Below are 17,191 nucleotides of genomic sequence, written 5' to 3' on the forward strand. Positions count from 1 at the left end.
AGAATGGCTTGCGATTAACATATACAGGCTAGTTTCCACTTATAATGTAGATCCTCAGCACTCGGCTGACGTCCGGACTGTTATACAAAGATTTGCGAGTCTAAATGGCATATACGCTAAGAGCATGCTACGTTCGACCGTTGTTTTCACTCAGGCAATCCAGCCTGGGGGGGAAACATGGCCAAATGAGCACAGCCCAGCGGGAATCTTCTCACTTCCTTCCTGAGGGTACGGGATGGTGTAAAGAAAAAACCAAGGCAGAAAGCAATCTATAATAGAAAGGATATTAGGTTCGGGAGCTGGGTGGGTCAAACATCTAATAGGTGTCCAACGTAGTCTAAATAACTTGCCAAGAAATTCTCTGAAGGGATTCAGTCCGTACGAATTATTATTCGGAACTAGGATGTTGATCTCTGACCTTGATAGTCAGACTTCAGTGGTAATAGAAAAAACCTTTGATGTCAAAGACCGTTTGGCTATTTTGCAGGACTTAAACAAAACAAGAAAAGACCTGAGCAACATACAGTTGAAACAACAGCCAACAACCACTGAAGAATCACCACCTGTCCCAGCAAGACCTGTCTGGATTCCAAAAGTCGGGGATCTAGTCAGGGAGAAGATCGCGGTAAAGAAGGAATTTGGGCCTTCTTACAGAAAAGCAGTTCCTGTCTTGTCTGTCAACGGGACAAGATCAGTTGTACTACCGCCACTTGCTGGAAAAAAGGAGAACCGAGTTGTATCCATCGACCTGGTAAAACCACAAAATGTGGCCAATAACAAACAGTAGGCCAAGTGGACTCCCAATAAGTAGCAGAACACCAAGGTTTGCTACCAGTACAGAGGTCCTAACAAAGAGGCTCATCACTTTCGAATCGCCTACAGAAGAACAACAAGGACTATGCAACAATGCAATAGAACTAAGACCTCTGAAAACCCAAATAAAAACATTTAGCAGAGACACGCCAATCTACAAAGAAGTGGCGAGTGACAATGCAAGAAACAAAAATCCTGAAGCAATTGGAACAATTGACAGAACTGCATCCGGGTACTTCATCAACTTCGATGATTCCTCTGAAAGCCTCAGTAAATCAAAGACACAGCCATCATCAAAATCCTTTAAAGACAAAGTTAAGGAACTTTTGAAACAACTGAAAGAAACATATCTGGTTTCTCCATGGATTGAATTTTGGGTGGGTTTTGGTGCATTTATCCTCATACTTTGGTTCATCATGGTATTTACTTTGGGACGCTTCATTGAGGGAAAATATGCTAAAATGGACACAGCAAGTCAGAACATCAACTTGATCCTCAAACCACACACATCTTCACACGTCGAGAAAAGAGAACTTTCTTCAGAACTTTCTTCAGCCAACTTCACAGCCAATCGGATACCTGGTGGGGTAGCCTGGGACAACACTGACTATGAAATTTATGGTCCGGTCGAGATCCTGAAATATCCACACCAAATCAAGATCTCCTTGAGTGATTTTGCAAAACCAAACTCTTTTGCTGATGATTGGGACTTCGAAAGCATTAACAACATGATGTCTGACTTAGTAATGTCTGCTAAATTTACAAAACATGATTATTTGCAAGGTTCTACAAATTATGATAGTATGTATTGCTATAACCATTATGGTAACCATTTTTTGCATAAATCTGCACAACCTAGAAATGTTTTAAATTATAATCAATGGGAACATTGTGCTACCCCTCCAAAAGGGAGCTCTAGAACCGTTTATGACAAATATTCATATTTTTCAGGTTTTAACATAAGTAATGCTGAAACATTTTATTTTAAATTGTCAAACAAGACAGGTATGAAAACCATGATAACCAACACAAAATTGATATATTCAGATTCATTCTTTGAAAAAATGAATACTTTTGGATTTGATTATTGGGACAAAAATGTTGATTTGAAAAGTGTTTGGGGTACAAAAGAATGGCAAGTACAGGGTTTAGAAGCTTTGTTTAGAGCCTGCATGATCCCAGAACAAATGATATTTTTAAATGACACTGTTCAACAAACCACCTGTCTTGGCTTAGCCAAAATCAAAGATTTAAATAATCCGTCTATTCCAAAGCCAACAATGTTTAGCAATAACTCTGATACAGATGAAGAGATAGACGTAAACCATATATTAAACCAAAACAGAACACATCCTGATTGGAAACAATGGTTGATCTGGCCCACAGATACAAATCACTGTCAAGATAGATTCCTGAATAAAACACAGGGTTTCAAAATGACCAGGCCACGCCCTAGATATCCCCAAAGACATCACCCAGGGATAATAACAACCTACAGTGTGGGCAAATTATGCCTTCAATGGCTACAAACTTCCACACTGCCTGAAATTAAGCAACACCTAACTTTACTTACTGATGGTGCTGACTTGCGTGATTTCATAATGGGACCACGCAATCAGCGTCAAAAGCGTTTCATAGCAGCCTCTGTATATGCAGCATACAATGAGGCCTGGAAGGTAACTCAAATTGAGACAGCAGAAAGAATACGGGAAATTGACCGTATCAATTTGGAAAAATCACTTTCTATAGTGGACAATGGGTTAATGACTCTGTCCTCCAGAATTTTTTCATTGGACAGCATTGTGTCTTCAGCAATCGATATATTATCGCAAGACTTACTGTTATTACAAAATGGTCAGTCACAATTGCGTTCCATTGTACAGCTTGGCTGGACGTTACAAAATCTGCGTTCAGGCTATGTGCCTTGGCGTTTAATAAACACAACGTCACTATTCCAAATCTTTAACCTTACTGATAGACAAATCGGTATGGCGCAAAAGGGTGCTGATTATACAATTTTGAGCATTGAAAAACTAGAAAGATTACCAATGACAATGTCAGAACGACCTGTCAGTGAATGGATAATCCATGGAATAATAAATATTCCAATCTCAACCTTCAGGTTTCAATACTGCCAAAAATATATACAGGCTGGCATGTACGAGAAATTGGGAAAGGGGTACCTTAAAACAACTTGGAACCTGCCCTATTCACATGCATGTGTCAGTAATAAAGGACAGAAAGTGTTTCTTAGTGGCAACGATTGTGCTATGTCACTAAGCGGCACGCTTCTGTGTAACGGAATTAGTTTGCATGGAGCCTGTGAAGGGAATTCATACAACCTTTCATGTCACCAGCAAGGCGCACCTGCAACTGAAATAGAACCATTCTTTCAAAGACTCTATAATGGGAGTTACATTCTTATTGTAGACCGCAGATGTTGCAGTCTTATGCCCGGGACTCCTTATCTAGTAACTACAACGGCGAAGGTCAAGTGCTGTGGACGTTCTTTGTTCCCCAGCTCCTTTCCAGACAGGGAGGCAAGGGCATGGCCCAGTTTGAAAATTACTTCTATTCGAATAGATACTTTAAGCAGAATGAAAACAGTGCTTCTTCAGACGCCTACAAGGCTCACGTCATCAAAAGAAACGTATGATCTACAAGTCGCAAGGACGACTGCAGAGATACATACATTATTATCAACTAATTCCCCCGTACATTTCGCGGAAATCCTAAGCGAAATCTTAAATATTTCTGATCCCACTGGGGTCTCAAAGGTATTTAAGACAGTATTTTCGATGGCATTAACACCATTCAAAGCCATACTGGGTATTTTTCCAGATTTCGTCCATTCGATTTTTGGCGGACTTCCCCTGATCCTGGGACTAATTGCAGGAATCCTATTCCTAGTCCTTATTTTTCGTTATGGCAACCCATGTCACAGATCAAACTCTCGCGACAATGGAAGATACGATCCTAGCCATTGGATACCGGGACCGGATATCAAAAATCCTGGGACTCTCCCGGCTTAGAGACCTGAACATGACTTGGTTTCTATCATTTCGACCAATGTGGCAAAGGTGTGTTTTACCTGTACTAAGGTGTCTGCTATGCGGAGAAGAATGCGTGTTAGACACCTGTCTGACGCTACAATCGGATGCGCCAGTGGATGCAGATACACTGTTGGTTCCTACCAAGGTTCACGCTTTGTGCTGCCCTCAAAGGCTGCCTATCCTGATGACGGCATTCCTGGAATCTTCACCACTACGATTGAAGAGTAGTGAAGTTCAAGATGAAAGCAGCATCGAACAGGTACGACCTTCTGTCAGCAATGCGAATAAGAATGTCAATACAGACAATCATGCGCATGAATGCATGGTTACACCTATTTCCGACTTAGTGGAACTTTCCCATGAAGCTGTTGACAGTTTTTTCGAAAGCCTGAATGATATGATGTTCTCTCCAGAACAGAAATAGAGACTTTTGAGTAAACTCGCACACAGCGTTCCCTGAATTCGGCCTTCAACTTTAAAAATAAAGTCACATGAACAATTTCACTCCAGCTCACGGACAGCAATATTTTTCAGCAAGCCCCTTAAAATATTTTTTTACATATTTTTTCCCGGGACACTGATCTTCTGCTTAAAGTAAGAAACTATTCCTAGAGAACTAAAATTTCTATTTTTAGATACTTTATAGACTTTAGCTGCTCGCTGGTATGTTCACGAATAGTTTATTATGTGATGAAATGGTCTCGAACTTCCTTTCTGTATAGCCATATTAAGAGCCATTTCATGTGTATTTCTCATATACCAATAAGCAATAATGCATAAAAATGCGTGTTTACTTTTGCATTTAATTCATAGCTTAAGTGCATACAATATATATGACTGCAATTTTTCAGTATATTTGAAAATTTCGAAATGCATTTATGTATTTTGGGGTGGTAAGGTATACACTATACTCTATAGTATGTTGTACTATGTTATACTATGCATAGATTAGTAGATATGACCATAGTTAGCGTGGAGTGGGTGTCGTGTATTTCTATAGGTTCTGAATCAGTCCCCCTATTCCTGACCCTATTCTGGTTAAACTAACTATCAAGTTAACTAACAGTCAGCCCATGAGGCAAGAAAACCCCCATGATGCAGATACCGTTATCTGACGCAGTCACACTACGGCACAGGAACGTGTTATCTGATTAGGTCATAACGCTTTAGATCTAATTAGACAAGCGACATTCCTCCAGCCCCTGATAAGGCATACGACGTTCTCATAACAAATCAAACCTATGACAACCTGGATAATCCGTGCGGCCATTGTTTTGATTTCACAGAGAACTTTAGTAAAGAATGTGCTAACGAGCAAGTCGTATGACATCTTTATTGACGTATCTATGTCCATCCTTACGTCAATCTCGGCACCTTTAAGGTATAAATATTGCCGACCTTGCCCTATGCAAACACACGCGTGGTGACAAGACGGAGCAGCCATACTTGCCGAAGCCGAGAGCAGAAGCAGACCCCGCTGGCAGCAGCCCCGCCTTCCTGACGCGCTGAGAGACGCGCTGCTATCTCAAGCCGAGAGACCCAGCACCGGCGCTTTCGGGCAGCCCTCGCAGGCAGCCTGGAATATCGAGAGCAGAGAAAGAGATACCATTCCTCATTCATCCTAAATTCCAGGTACAGAACTGAATAACCCCTCACAGAGAATTCTTTAGTTATTCACTTGGCAAAAACAAACTTAACTTAAACTGTAACTTTCTATTCCCGCCCACGCATTAGACTTAGGTCAGGTACACGGGGTAGGCGTATTTAGAAACACCAGTTGAGCACGTTTAGTCAAATGTATATGTGTATGTAAATATATTTTAATCATTTTAAACATCATATGGCTCGGAAACCATATCAATGTTTTTACAGTATTATTTTATACTATTGCTTTTAATGTATGCACTTTACTTAACTATAAGTATTGCAATAATATCGATCCATTTCTCATGTATGAGAAAAGAGACTGATCAATAAATAACACCTTTTTATTGAACACGCCCGTCTCTTCCTTTTCTCTACATTCTGATGAGACTAAGAATGCACGTACTGACTGAGTAAAATAATTGCCTTGTGCTCACACGACTCTCGAGGTTGACTCTTGATTAGGGGAGAGCAAAGTTGTCATGTTCTATGGTTGTCAGAAACTAAATCCCTTCTTGTCTAATCAGGGGAGTTAATTCCTTCCTTGAACATTCGAGAAAGTTTCTAGCGAACTCTGAGCTTAGCTGGCAAACCCAAAAATTAAGTCTAGTGTCGACAGTAGTAGACCTAGTTAACGTCTGGCCTAGGCCTTTACTGCTGTAGGTACTATTCCAATGCGCAGAGCCTATTGGGAAAATAGGAGCTACACTACACTCCCATGTCCTAGTTGTGAAATTTTTACCTTGAAGTTGAATTGTTTTCTTTCTCATTCTATGATGTTATGGTAACGCACAGTTGTACGCAATGTATGCACTATGTTTTTCGTTTTTCTTTCCTGGCTTAGACGAGATACAACTGTCAAATAAGGGTGCATAAGAGAGAATTATAACCAGGACCCCCTCCACTCATGAATTTAAAAAAAAACAAGACCAGGTTATAGAAAACACATGATGATTTCAAACAACCAGATGGGTATCATGTCATACTCCTAGTTGAGGCAATGCTTACTCATCTAGTCATGCAATCCCATATGTGTTAATCATATTAAAAACTCATCAACCACCCAAATCAGGTCAAAAACCCATCAACAAAAATTACGGAACAGACGACCTGACCAATTATTATGCCGGAAGCCGCTGCCGCAATTTGAGTGTACATCGTGTTAAGTGGTTTCTGAATATAAGTGCCCCTTGTACGTTTCTTTATCCTTGTTGCCTGGATCTACTTATTTGAGCCTTGAATTCATACTTATGCCAGGGGCACACTACTGTGTGTGACCGAACTCCTTTCACTCGAGTTGGATTCACCTGGTAAAGAGTTAATCCTCATCTTTTGTGGGATACTTTGGGACGACGTTGTTCTTGCCCCGGGATCCGGGTTTCGTCTGACTAACTGTGTGATTACTTTTGTTGGCTTGTACACTCTCGGGACACGCTTCTGTAAACTCTGAATTGCCCTGACGAAGTTCCGCCCAGGAACGAAACGCGTTGGCTGTGCAACTTGTTTTGCATAATTTCTACAATAAAGAATTTAACACTTTGGACTAAAGAAGATTCCTCTCTTATATTTGAATGAGTGCGCCTTCCATCATCTGAAGAAACAAAAACCCATCAACCAATAGTCTCAAAGTGGGCTAGCAAGATAAGAATATCTTATCAAAAGTGTGAGGTGGGCCAGGTGTGCAAAAACTTATAAGACCCCAGGCAGGCACAGAAATAGAAAGAATAAGGCATGGAGGGAGCAGACTCAGCAGTCTAGGCAAGATGCCTACGAAAACTGATACCACCCTGGAGGTCAACTCAAACGAGAGCAATGTCTGGAAGCAGCACGGGGCCAGAGGCACAGTCGAGATTAAATGTGCCACCTACTCATTTGGCAAAGCTGTTCCGAGTGAGCAGGCAAGGAAGAGACGGAAGAGACGGCACGCACATGGTCCATGAAACACAACAGAAAGAGGACTGCGCAGCCATGACGGCTAGCACATCTTTGCTTCCTGCTCTCACTCCACTCAATTGGGCTTGTGCTGAAGAGCTGCACCGTCAGAAGGCCAAAACTTTCCCAATTAGGCAAAATGAATCTGAACAAAGTATTTGCCAAGGGAAAAACATGCAACGCAATGGAATAAACAGATGTGAGCGCATACAACAGGGGATATCGGTGTGCAGCACCCAGACAAAAACACAATATCAAGCAATATAGGTCAATCATATTAAAAAACTGGAGGAGCCAAGCTCGCGTCCGAGATGGCCGCGTTTTAGCTCGGCTCCGTTCGCTTTCCTGTCTGGAACGTCTATCCTGTGTCTTATCCTGCCCCGGGAAGTTCTTTTTGATAGGCTATGGAACTAAGACATTTCGCAGGCACTTACCGTCTGTTCCGTTTGTTCCTGGGTGCCGCGGATCCTGAGCTGCACCCTTGTTCGCTTCGGGGCCTCCGGAGCAAGCGGGCCTGATCCTCCTCGGCGGCGCCCAGGCGGGGTGGAGCGCTGTGGCCGGCCCTTGGTGGCGCAGTGGGCTCGGTCGGAGAGGCCGATGTGCAGTTAGACCGGTTACGGCTCTCCGGGCCTGGTCCGGCGGTCCTGCGGCCTGGTGTTGGGGCGCTGTCTTCCATGGACGGGGTTGACCGTGTATGTGGCTCGTCTCCCCTTTGTTCTCCTGTCCGGCCATTTTGCGTCCCTCCGCCCGGACTTGGAGAACGGAGCCGGTGGCGTGGGGAGCCGGCGACCCTCCTTCTTCTGGTGGCCCGCCTTCCTGCTCTGGAGGTGCCCCTGCTGGTGGTCGGCTGTATCCTGTTTGCCCCGCTGGTGGCCGGACGGGGGTCGGAGATTGCCGCGGCCCCGCCGGGCTTCTAAGATGGCGGCCGGCCCCATGTCTCTCAGCCTGGCCGAGGCTGGCGACGCTGGTGGCCGGACGGGGGTCGGAGATTGCCGCGGCCCCGCCGGGCTTCTAAGATGGCGGCCGGCCCCATGTCTCTCAGCCTGGCCGAGGCTGGCGACGCTGGTCCGCCGCATGGCACGTTTGCTGAATACCGTAAAGGTGAGCCTACACTGGGCGACATCCTCGCCGCCTTGCGCTCCTGGGGTGCTCCCATGGCCGCACCTACCGTTGACCTTGAGGTAGGTCACTTTGCCGGGCCTGCTGGGCCCCCCCCGGTGTGTGCGGCTTCATCGTTGCTGTGTGCTGCTGGAACTTTCCTGGAGGTCGTGGGCCCGGCGGCTGCCACTCTTGTGGGTGTACGGATGTCCGCTGTCCTCAATCATCCTGTGCTCCCTCCTGTGCCGGGGGTCCGCCGGCCGGGTCCCATCCGAACCGGTCTCGTTGGTTCTCCCTGTCCCTTTTTGCCTCGAATGGCCGAACGAAGATCCTGTTATTGCTCCGCCGGACCGGCTTTCCTCCTATTGTCGTCGGAACTGTGCCTGCATTGCCTGAGGTGGTTGATGTCCTTTCCGGTTCATCCGGGTTGCAATCGATATGACTTGTGTGGATTGACGATTGGACTCCCTGTTATTTGCCTCCTGTTCTTCAGGATCTGGTTCCTTGTGCGTTGGACGACTGCAACTTTGGATAGACAAGGACAGGGTTGAGATGAACTTGCCTCAGTGGACTATTATCTTGCGGTATGGTCGGATGATCCGTTTGTGACTGTATGACTATGTTCGATTCTCCTTCATGTTCCTGGAGCTTATCCTTGTGCTTATTATCTTCCCGAGGGCTCTGAGTATTTTCGGACGGGGGGGGGTGGGAGCTGATGGTTTTGATTTTGTGGCTCCTCTCCCGTGGTTATTTCCCTATTTTCCCTTCTTCTTTTTGTCTTTGTGGTTCCTTCTTTGCTTTTAGCTCTTCTATATTTCGGGTTCTGATTAGGCCGACAGGCACGCTGCCGGGGGGTAGGCCATAGCCTTCTGCAGGGGTGCAGGGTGGGGTGTGCGGGGTGGGGGGGGGTCTGTCATTTTGTTTTTTCCCCCCTTTTTTTCCTTTTTTGGTTCTATGGCTCTTATGTATCCCCTTTTTTCGGGACGCGGTCTCGGCATGTGGCCCCCTGGGGTGTTTTTTGCTAGCATGGGCCTTCTGGTCTTCCTGCCGTCACGGTTTACTACGCATTCATTACTCCTGTTACCACTAGTTCCATGTGCCGGTCTGTTTTTTTTTTTAGTGCTTCGTTAGCCATGGGGCGCATGCAGTGAGGCTGCGTTCTTTCTTTCCCCCCTTTTTTTCCCGATGTCCCTTCCCTTTTTCCCCTCCCCCCCCCCTTTTTTCTTTTTCTTCCTCCCCTGGGTTGTTGTAGCGGAGGGCTTTTTGTATTGCAAGCCTATTTTCAGTTTTGTATATCATTGTGTGTCCTCATTGTGGTGGGTGGGCGCTGAGCAGCGGTTGCAATTGCTTATTACTGTGGGACTCATGTTCTGCTTTTGCCAAAATGTAATTGTTTTCTCTTTGAATTATCCTGTGTTTTCTAATTCTGCTTGCTCACGGCCCGCCACGGCCCTCTGGACTTTACTGATTGCCATTATTCTGCTATACCCTTTCTTCTATTATAAAATCAACCTTCTTTTATCCTGCTCGTGGTGGTTGCTCTGTGGCTTTTCGCCTTTGCTCCCCGTATGGTTAGCTGTGATAGCCTGTTGGCGCTTCTGTACTGCCCGATATGTTTCTTCAAGTGTGGTGGCCGGCCCGATGGGTTGTAGGCCCGTATTTGTGAGCACTTTCTGTATAATAAAGGTTTAAAAAAAAAAAAAAAAATCATATTAAAAAACTGACAGAGATACGTAGCTGGTTGCATAGCAGCAAAGAAATAGGACATTAGATGGCGTTTTGGGGTCATGCAGGGCTGAGGGCTCTATGATTGGTACATGTGACAGTGTGTGTTCACAGGAAATATAGTGCTGTGAATTTTAAGTTTTGATTGGTGTCGTATATATATTATACACATGACTAATAAAGCTAGTTGTATTCCATAGTTAGTTTTCACCACACTAGCACATTAACTTGTTTGCGCATTGTGATGTCATGATAGAACCTTTTACTTGAATATAATGTGATGTCATAGAATGTTGAGGCAGATTCTCCCAGCTGCTCTACTTGTTAAACACACTTGTTGCTGGCTGCGTGTAGGCCTTAATATCAATAAATTGTATTGATTTTACTTCTGCTGTGATGACCGTCTTTCTTCTGATGCTACAAATTGGCGACGAGGATGGGACGGCACTTGACGATTTTTAATAGGCCTGTGAAAGCAGAAGGTTCTTTCAGGAAACCGCTCAAATAGGAAGGAAAACCCAAGAAAAACAAACTGAGGCAAGTTCACTATTTGTACTTTTTCCTATTCTGCTGTTACCCTTACACATTAACGTGTAATGCACGATTAGTTAGTTCAATCGCAGCAACATACTGTTATTTGTGGCAGTTGATCCTAACGGTTAACGGCTCCTGTTCCTCGCGAGCCGCAACTAATCTGTGACGTGCAGCCAGTGTCTAATTAATAAGTCACTAGGCACGTAACCCACGTATAACGTAACGTGCGTGACTCCATCTTTAAATCAGGCATTTCCAGTCTGGAAGTGCACAGGGAGTTTCAGTCAGCTCTTCTTTAACAACAAATATGTTACGACATTTTACAGAGTGCATTAAAAAAGGTATTTCACCTTTCTTCTTTATTTTAAAGCAGAGAACTACTACAAGTTATTTCTCAAAAATAAATATATTGTTAAGATTTTACTTTCAGAGGAATATTTTGATACTTAAAAAAAACCTTATATGCACATTTAGTAATTACATGAGCCTTTAATTTCGATACAAATACAGTATTACAAGAGTAACAATAAAGTACATAAAAAAAAGAATATTATCAAAAGGAGAAAGTTTAAAATAATATTACAATATTGATTTCAAGGTAAAGGGAAGAGATAGACTGTGGTCATAAAGGAAAAATTGCACAAAATTCAAACATAAGCACACCAGCAGCATTTTTGTCAGAAACAGGCAAACCAACAATGAAATGGAAAAATTGCCTACGTTCATTTGAAAATTATCTTGTTGCAATTGATGAAATAAATATAAACCTGAGAAAAAAAAAAGCTATAATCTTTTGGTTGGTTGGAGCAGCTGGACAGGAAATATTTGACAGCTTACCTGAATATGATAGCCCTCTCGGACAGTTCATCGCATTGGATGAATATCAGGAAGCTCTTAAAAGATTGTAAAAACATTTTGGAGAAGAACCCAATATAATGATTGGAAGACATTGTTTTTGCATGAGAAAACAATTAAGAGACTCAAACAATTGAATACTTTATTGCAAGTTTAGGAGTACCAGCTACTAAAGGTGAATTTAATGAAATGGTAGACACTTACATACGATATCAATTTTTTTTTCACTGTTTTGAAAAGAAAATTCAAGAAAAGTTATTAGCGTGCAGGAACCCCACACTTCAGGAGGTTCTAGACAGTGCAAAAGGAATTGAACATTCAATAGAAACTTCAAAAGTTCTTTCTTCAGAAAATTATCAGAAAGCTACCTTTTTTTTACAGGATAGAAGGAAAGTAGAATTTAAAAATGAAAAAAGAAATAAAACAAGAAGTTTTATTGAAACTAAATATATTGTTTGTATCAGATGTGGATCGAAAAAACACAAAGCAGACTTCAGGATGTCCAGCTAAGGGTAAGAAATGTGCAAAATGTCAAGAATTTGGCATTTTGCAACTGTTTGCAGAAATGTAAAATCTATGCAATACCAAAAGGTAAAACTAAGTAATATCGATGATTTTGATGAAGGGATGTGTTCCAATATTGTTTTGACTGTTGAAGAAAAAAATAGTAAAGTTAAAGGACCACTTGGTGTAGCCTATATAAGAACAGTTGAATTAAAACTTATGGCAGATTCAGGATGACCAATCACTATAATTTCTGATAAAATGTATGAAGAGTTTTGGCCAAGTGTAATGTTACTAGCAACCGATGTAAATCCAAAGACATTTGGAGAGTTTGATATCAACATGTTGGCTATTTTTATGATGTATTCATTATTAAAGGTTGGTCTGTAACAACCAAAATATATGTTACAGAACGCGGAAGAAATATTGTTGGATGGAAAGATTTGACGAGTCTGGGAATTATTTTAAAACCTGGAGCAGATGACCCCATTGTTCTGGGTGAACTTGATATTGGTAACGTACATATTTCTACAGTTGTCAATGATTTAGAAACAGTGAAAAAAAATATGATCCATTATTTGAAGACAGCATTGGTTGTGTGAATGTGTTTGAGTATTCTATAAAGTTTTTATAAAGTGCCATTCCAGTTAAACATAAAGTAAGGACTGTCCCATTATCTGTCAGGGTGATCTGAGGAAATTACTTAATAAATGAGTAGATGAAGGAGTCATTGAACAAACAGGCTCTGCAGACTGAGTTTCTGCTATAGTGCTTGTTTAAAAAAAATGGGAAATCCATCTCTGTGCTGACTTGAGGTTGTTAAATAAAAAATATAGTGGTAGACTGCCATCCTTTACCTAATAATACAGGAATTATTGGCAGCTACTTCTGGATCTAAATATTTTTCTTTGATAGATCTCAAGTCAGCTTACCATCAAGTCAAATTAGCTGAAGATTCCAAAGATTACACAACTTTTGGCACACCCTTTTGTGTGTTCAGATGTATTCGACTTCCATTTGGGCTTGCTTCTTCAGCTAGCCTATTCCAAAAGATGATGAAACACATAATAAAAGATGTTAAGGGAATTGAAAAATTCCAAGATGATATCCTCATACATGCAAGCACTGTAGAAGAACATATTAGGATACTTGACTCTGGTCTTCATAATTTAAATAATAGAGGAATGACAGTGTAAAAGAGCAAATGCCAAGTATCTTAAGCAAAAAATTGAGTATTTAGGACATGTTCTAAGTTCTCATGGAATAAAACCAAAACTAGATTTGGTTAAAGCTATTTCTGATGCTCCTAGACCTGATGATGAAGATTCGCTAAGATCTTTCTTAGGTCTTAGTGAGTATTATTCACGCATTATCGAGAATTATGCAGACAAGGTAGGACCCTTACGTAGTTTATTAAGAAAAGGCGAAAAATATCATTGGAAAAATTAACAAGAATTTGCATTTTGTGAACTAAAAAAAGCAATTGTTGAAGAACCCATTTTAAATCTCTACAATTCAGAAGGCAATAATTTCATTACAGTTGACGCTAAACATTAACGTAAAGAAAAAGAAGTATAATTGGTATGTAATAAACTAAATGTCCAATCTCTCACGTGTCCCTTGAAGAAGATAAGTTTATTCACAGAGGTAAGAGACCCCACACCGCAGTCCTGCCGGGCAAAGCACCAACTGACTGCCCACGTACAATCCCAACGTTCCAAAGGTGACATCATGGAACCATACATGCCATAGAAAGGTATGCAGCCTCGGTGTGGGCTGCATAAGCATAATACAACAAGGAGTGTGAAACCTCCTAAAGCTCTCAAATTAACTCGTGTTAGATCTGCTAAACATGCGTGAGGTCTTACGAGATGATGTCACTCACATTTTGTGACATCACTTCCTGTGATGTCATAACTCAGGCCACTTTCTGTGACGTCAAGTCCTATGATGCCACACGCGCAGTGATGTCACTCGCATAAACCCGATGTACAACCACGAACATTACTAAGATTGAACTCCGTTTGAATAAAAAAAACACGTTGGTCTGCGTGCCTAGGAGACACAACTATCCAAAAAGCCTCACTCCACGAAGTAACTCGCTCTCGGTTTGACGTACGGAAGTAGGATGTGACTTAACGTGCTTGTCACGCTATGCTACGTCGTTGCTAGCGGTCCTTCCTCTAATGGGAACTAGTCACTGCCACGGCAGGAAGAGCCGCCTCCCAGCCAGCGGCATACACACTCCAGCACCATGGACTTCAAGAAGCTGGCGTCCGGCGCCGGCACCCTGCTCACCCGGGCAGTACAAGTAAGTCGGAAGCGGCCGCAGGGCGCGAGGCAGACTTGGATTAAGTGAAAGTGGACTGGGGCAACGTTTATGCCACCCACCCTTTCAGTCAGGAGCAGCACTCCCCTGGGCGACGGTTTCTCCGTAGAGGATAGGTATTCGAGGCTTGTGGAGCAGAACTATTAAAGGCTTTGCTCAGCTTCCCTGAATCAGGCTCCTATGATGCTTTGCGGAACTTCCTCACCCGCTCCATCACGTTGGAGGCCGAAGCTGCGCATCACTTTTCTGCCTGTCAACAAAGCTCCCGCCCTGGAGCTCTGCCCCTGCACTGGGACGGCCACTCTGCTACGGATGAATCGTTCGGACCATGATCTCCGGTAGTAGTACATGGGGGCCCTCCTGCCCTAACTTCCCCCCCTGTCCAGTGGCAGTAACCTCCTCTTGGACTGGAAAGTCTGAAATCACTGAGCGAGAGTAAAGTCGAGGGTGTTGCCGCACGAGTGCGAGGGTCCTGCCCCTCGGGGATATGGGTCCTGTGACAGCTGACAGCCTGCTGCTAGGAAGGAGGGGCGAAAGTCTCGATGAAGGCTCTATGCCTGCTTTTTTTTTATTACAGTGTCTCGTGTAGATATGCACCATGCTGAACTGTCTGGTAGCTCTCCTCGGCCATGATCCAAATTTATATTGGACACAAAGTATCTATTTTTTTGTGGGGAAACATTGTAGCAGTATTCGCTGCCAGTGAAAAATTCCGTTTGTTTTTCCATGGCTACCAGCATCACCAAATCGTGGAGGCTTAAGAGTCTCTTAACACATTGCATATTTAATTCCCCCAAAAAGCTCAATACTCCTATGACATAAAAAGACATAACCTGAGTAATCTAACGAATGTGTTAGCATTCGCATATATTGTTTCTACACCACCCTTTTAAAAGTGACATGACAGTAAAGTTAGTGTTGATTGACAAAACTTTGCTGCTTTTGTCTACTGATTTCCGTACATGATGAAGTTGTAACATTGCTGTTGTAGCGTATTTAGCGTTCTTAGTGCCTGAATAGTAGCATCCACATATATACTCATCTTAAAATAGGCTGCTATTACGTTTGAGAAAAGCAAACCCGCTCACATATGACATAGTTTATTTATTATTTATTTATTTATTCAAAGTTTTATATAGCGCGAACAAGATCTTTACAGATATCAGAGCGCTTCACAATGACAAGGTAGGGGCAGTAGGAATGAACAGAGGTAGTGGGAACAATGTAGTAGTCACCAACATGAAAGGATCATAATAACATACATAAAACATATCAATATACAGTCAGGTAAACAAGTAATATGAGACGGCACAAGTCATTGATCCCAATACAGAGGTGTTCAGGTACAACTTGGGTGTGTGGAAGTGTTTTACCAGTGTTTTAGTATAGTCATCAAGTAGAGGTATAGTGCCAAAGGACAAGGTGAGCATTGACACAAGGCAATGCAGAGTCTCTGGTCCAACACCTATAAGGTTCAGGAGATCTTGGCCAGAAGGATGGTTTTCACCTCTTTCTTGAAGAGTGCAGTGGAGGAGATACGCCTTGTTTCAGGAGGGAGCGCATTCCAGATCCTGGGTGCCATTCCTGAGAAGGAGCGCTTGTAGGTTTTCTCTTTCCGGAATCTACGGGGTTTCAGGAGTAGATTTTTTGAGCTTCTGTTGGATCTCAAACCTCCTGATATAGACAACTTTTGAGCGAGGTAGTTGGGTGCATTGTGGTGCACAGCCGCGTGTGTCATAACTGCAATTTTTAGTTGTATTCTGGCTTCAAAAGGCAACCATTTTAGGGACTTTAAGTCTGGGGAAATATGCGAGTGTTTTCTTGAGCCAGTGATGAGTCTTGCGGCAGCGTTCAGGGAGGCTCTTAAGGGTGCTGTTGTGGATAGCGGGAGTCCGCTGAGGGCCACAATTCCGTAGTCTATTCGAGGGATGACTAACGCTTGTACAGCAGTTTGGAAGTCTTCAGCAGGGAGGAAGGGTTTGATTTTCCTCAGTGTGTTGATTTGGAAATTCGCTGTTTTTGTGGCTTTGCTGACGTGCTGCTGCATGTTGAGCTTGGCATCCAGTGTGATGCCCAGGGATTTCGCTGAGTCCACGATGGTGGGTTGGACATTGAGTGCTGTTAGGTTGTTGAGCCATGTTTGGGTGGTGGAAATTTTCGCCGGGGGTGAGATGAGAAGGAACTCAGTTTTCAGAGCATTTAGTTTGAGGTGATTATCAGCTAGCCAAGATTGAGTGTTAATAAGCGTGGAATTCAGTTGTTTGATATCTTCCGGGGATTGAAGCTTTAGGTACAGTTGTGTGTCGTCGGCGAACATATGGAATTGGACGTTAGAAGCTTGGAGCAAGGTGGCGAGCGGTTCCATGACGAGGTTGAACAGTGTGGGGGAGAGGGAGGATCCTTGTGGAACACCAAGATCTGCAGGCACAGGTGCAGATAGCACATTGTCGATCTTGAACTTCTGAGTCCGGTTGTGCAGGAAGGACGAAAACCATTTGAGAACCGTTCCCGATAGACCCATTCTAGTGCTTAGCAGCTCCAGCAAGTTCTCATGTTTGACCGTGTCAAATGCTGACGAGAGGTCAAGAAGGATGAGGAGGCAGGACTCATTGCGATCAAGAATTTGGAGGGCGTCATCAATTATGTGTGTCATAGCTGTTTCCGTGCTATGTTTCGCTCGGAAGCCTGATTGATGAGAGTTGAG

At 43.1% G+C, this 17,191-nt stretch overlaps 1 protein-coding gene across 2 annotated transcripts in view; it reads left to right on the forward strand.

Moving 5' to 3' along the window:
- Window positions 1-14,313: 14,313 nt before the first annotated feature.
- The window catches only part of SH3GLB1 (SH3 domain containing GRB2 like, endophilin B1), a 313,723-nt gene continuing 310,845 nt past the window's right edge, over window positions 14,314-17,191 (forward strand). Inside the window, exon 1 of one of the 2 annotated variants that reach the window (XM_078645884.1) lies at window positions 14,314-14,469. In XM_078645884.1, coding sequence (XP_078502010.1) covers window positions 14,413-14,469 — 57 coding nt within the window. In that variant the 5' untranslated portion in view covers window positions 14,314-14,412. The remainder of the gene's footprint in view (window positions 14,470-17,191) is intronic. The other variant, XM_078645893.1, reaches the window with a different exon arrangement.

The sequence above is a fragment of the Lissotriton helveticus genome, chromosome 1_1 (assembly GCF_964261635.1).
Source record: "Lissotriton helveticus chromosome 1_1, aLisHel1.1, whole genome shotgun sequence".
Classification (NCBI taxonomy): Eukaryota; Metazoa; Chordata; class Amphibia; order Caudata; family Salamandridae; genus Lissotriton; species Lissotriton helveticus.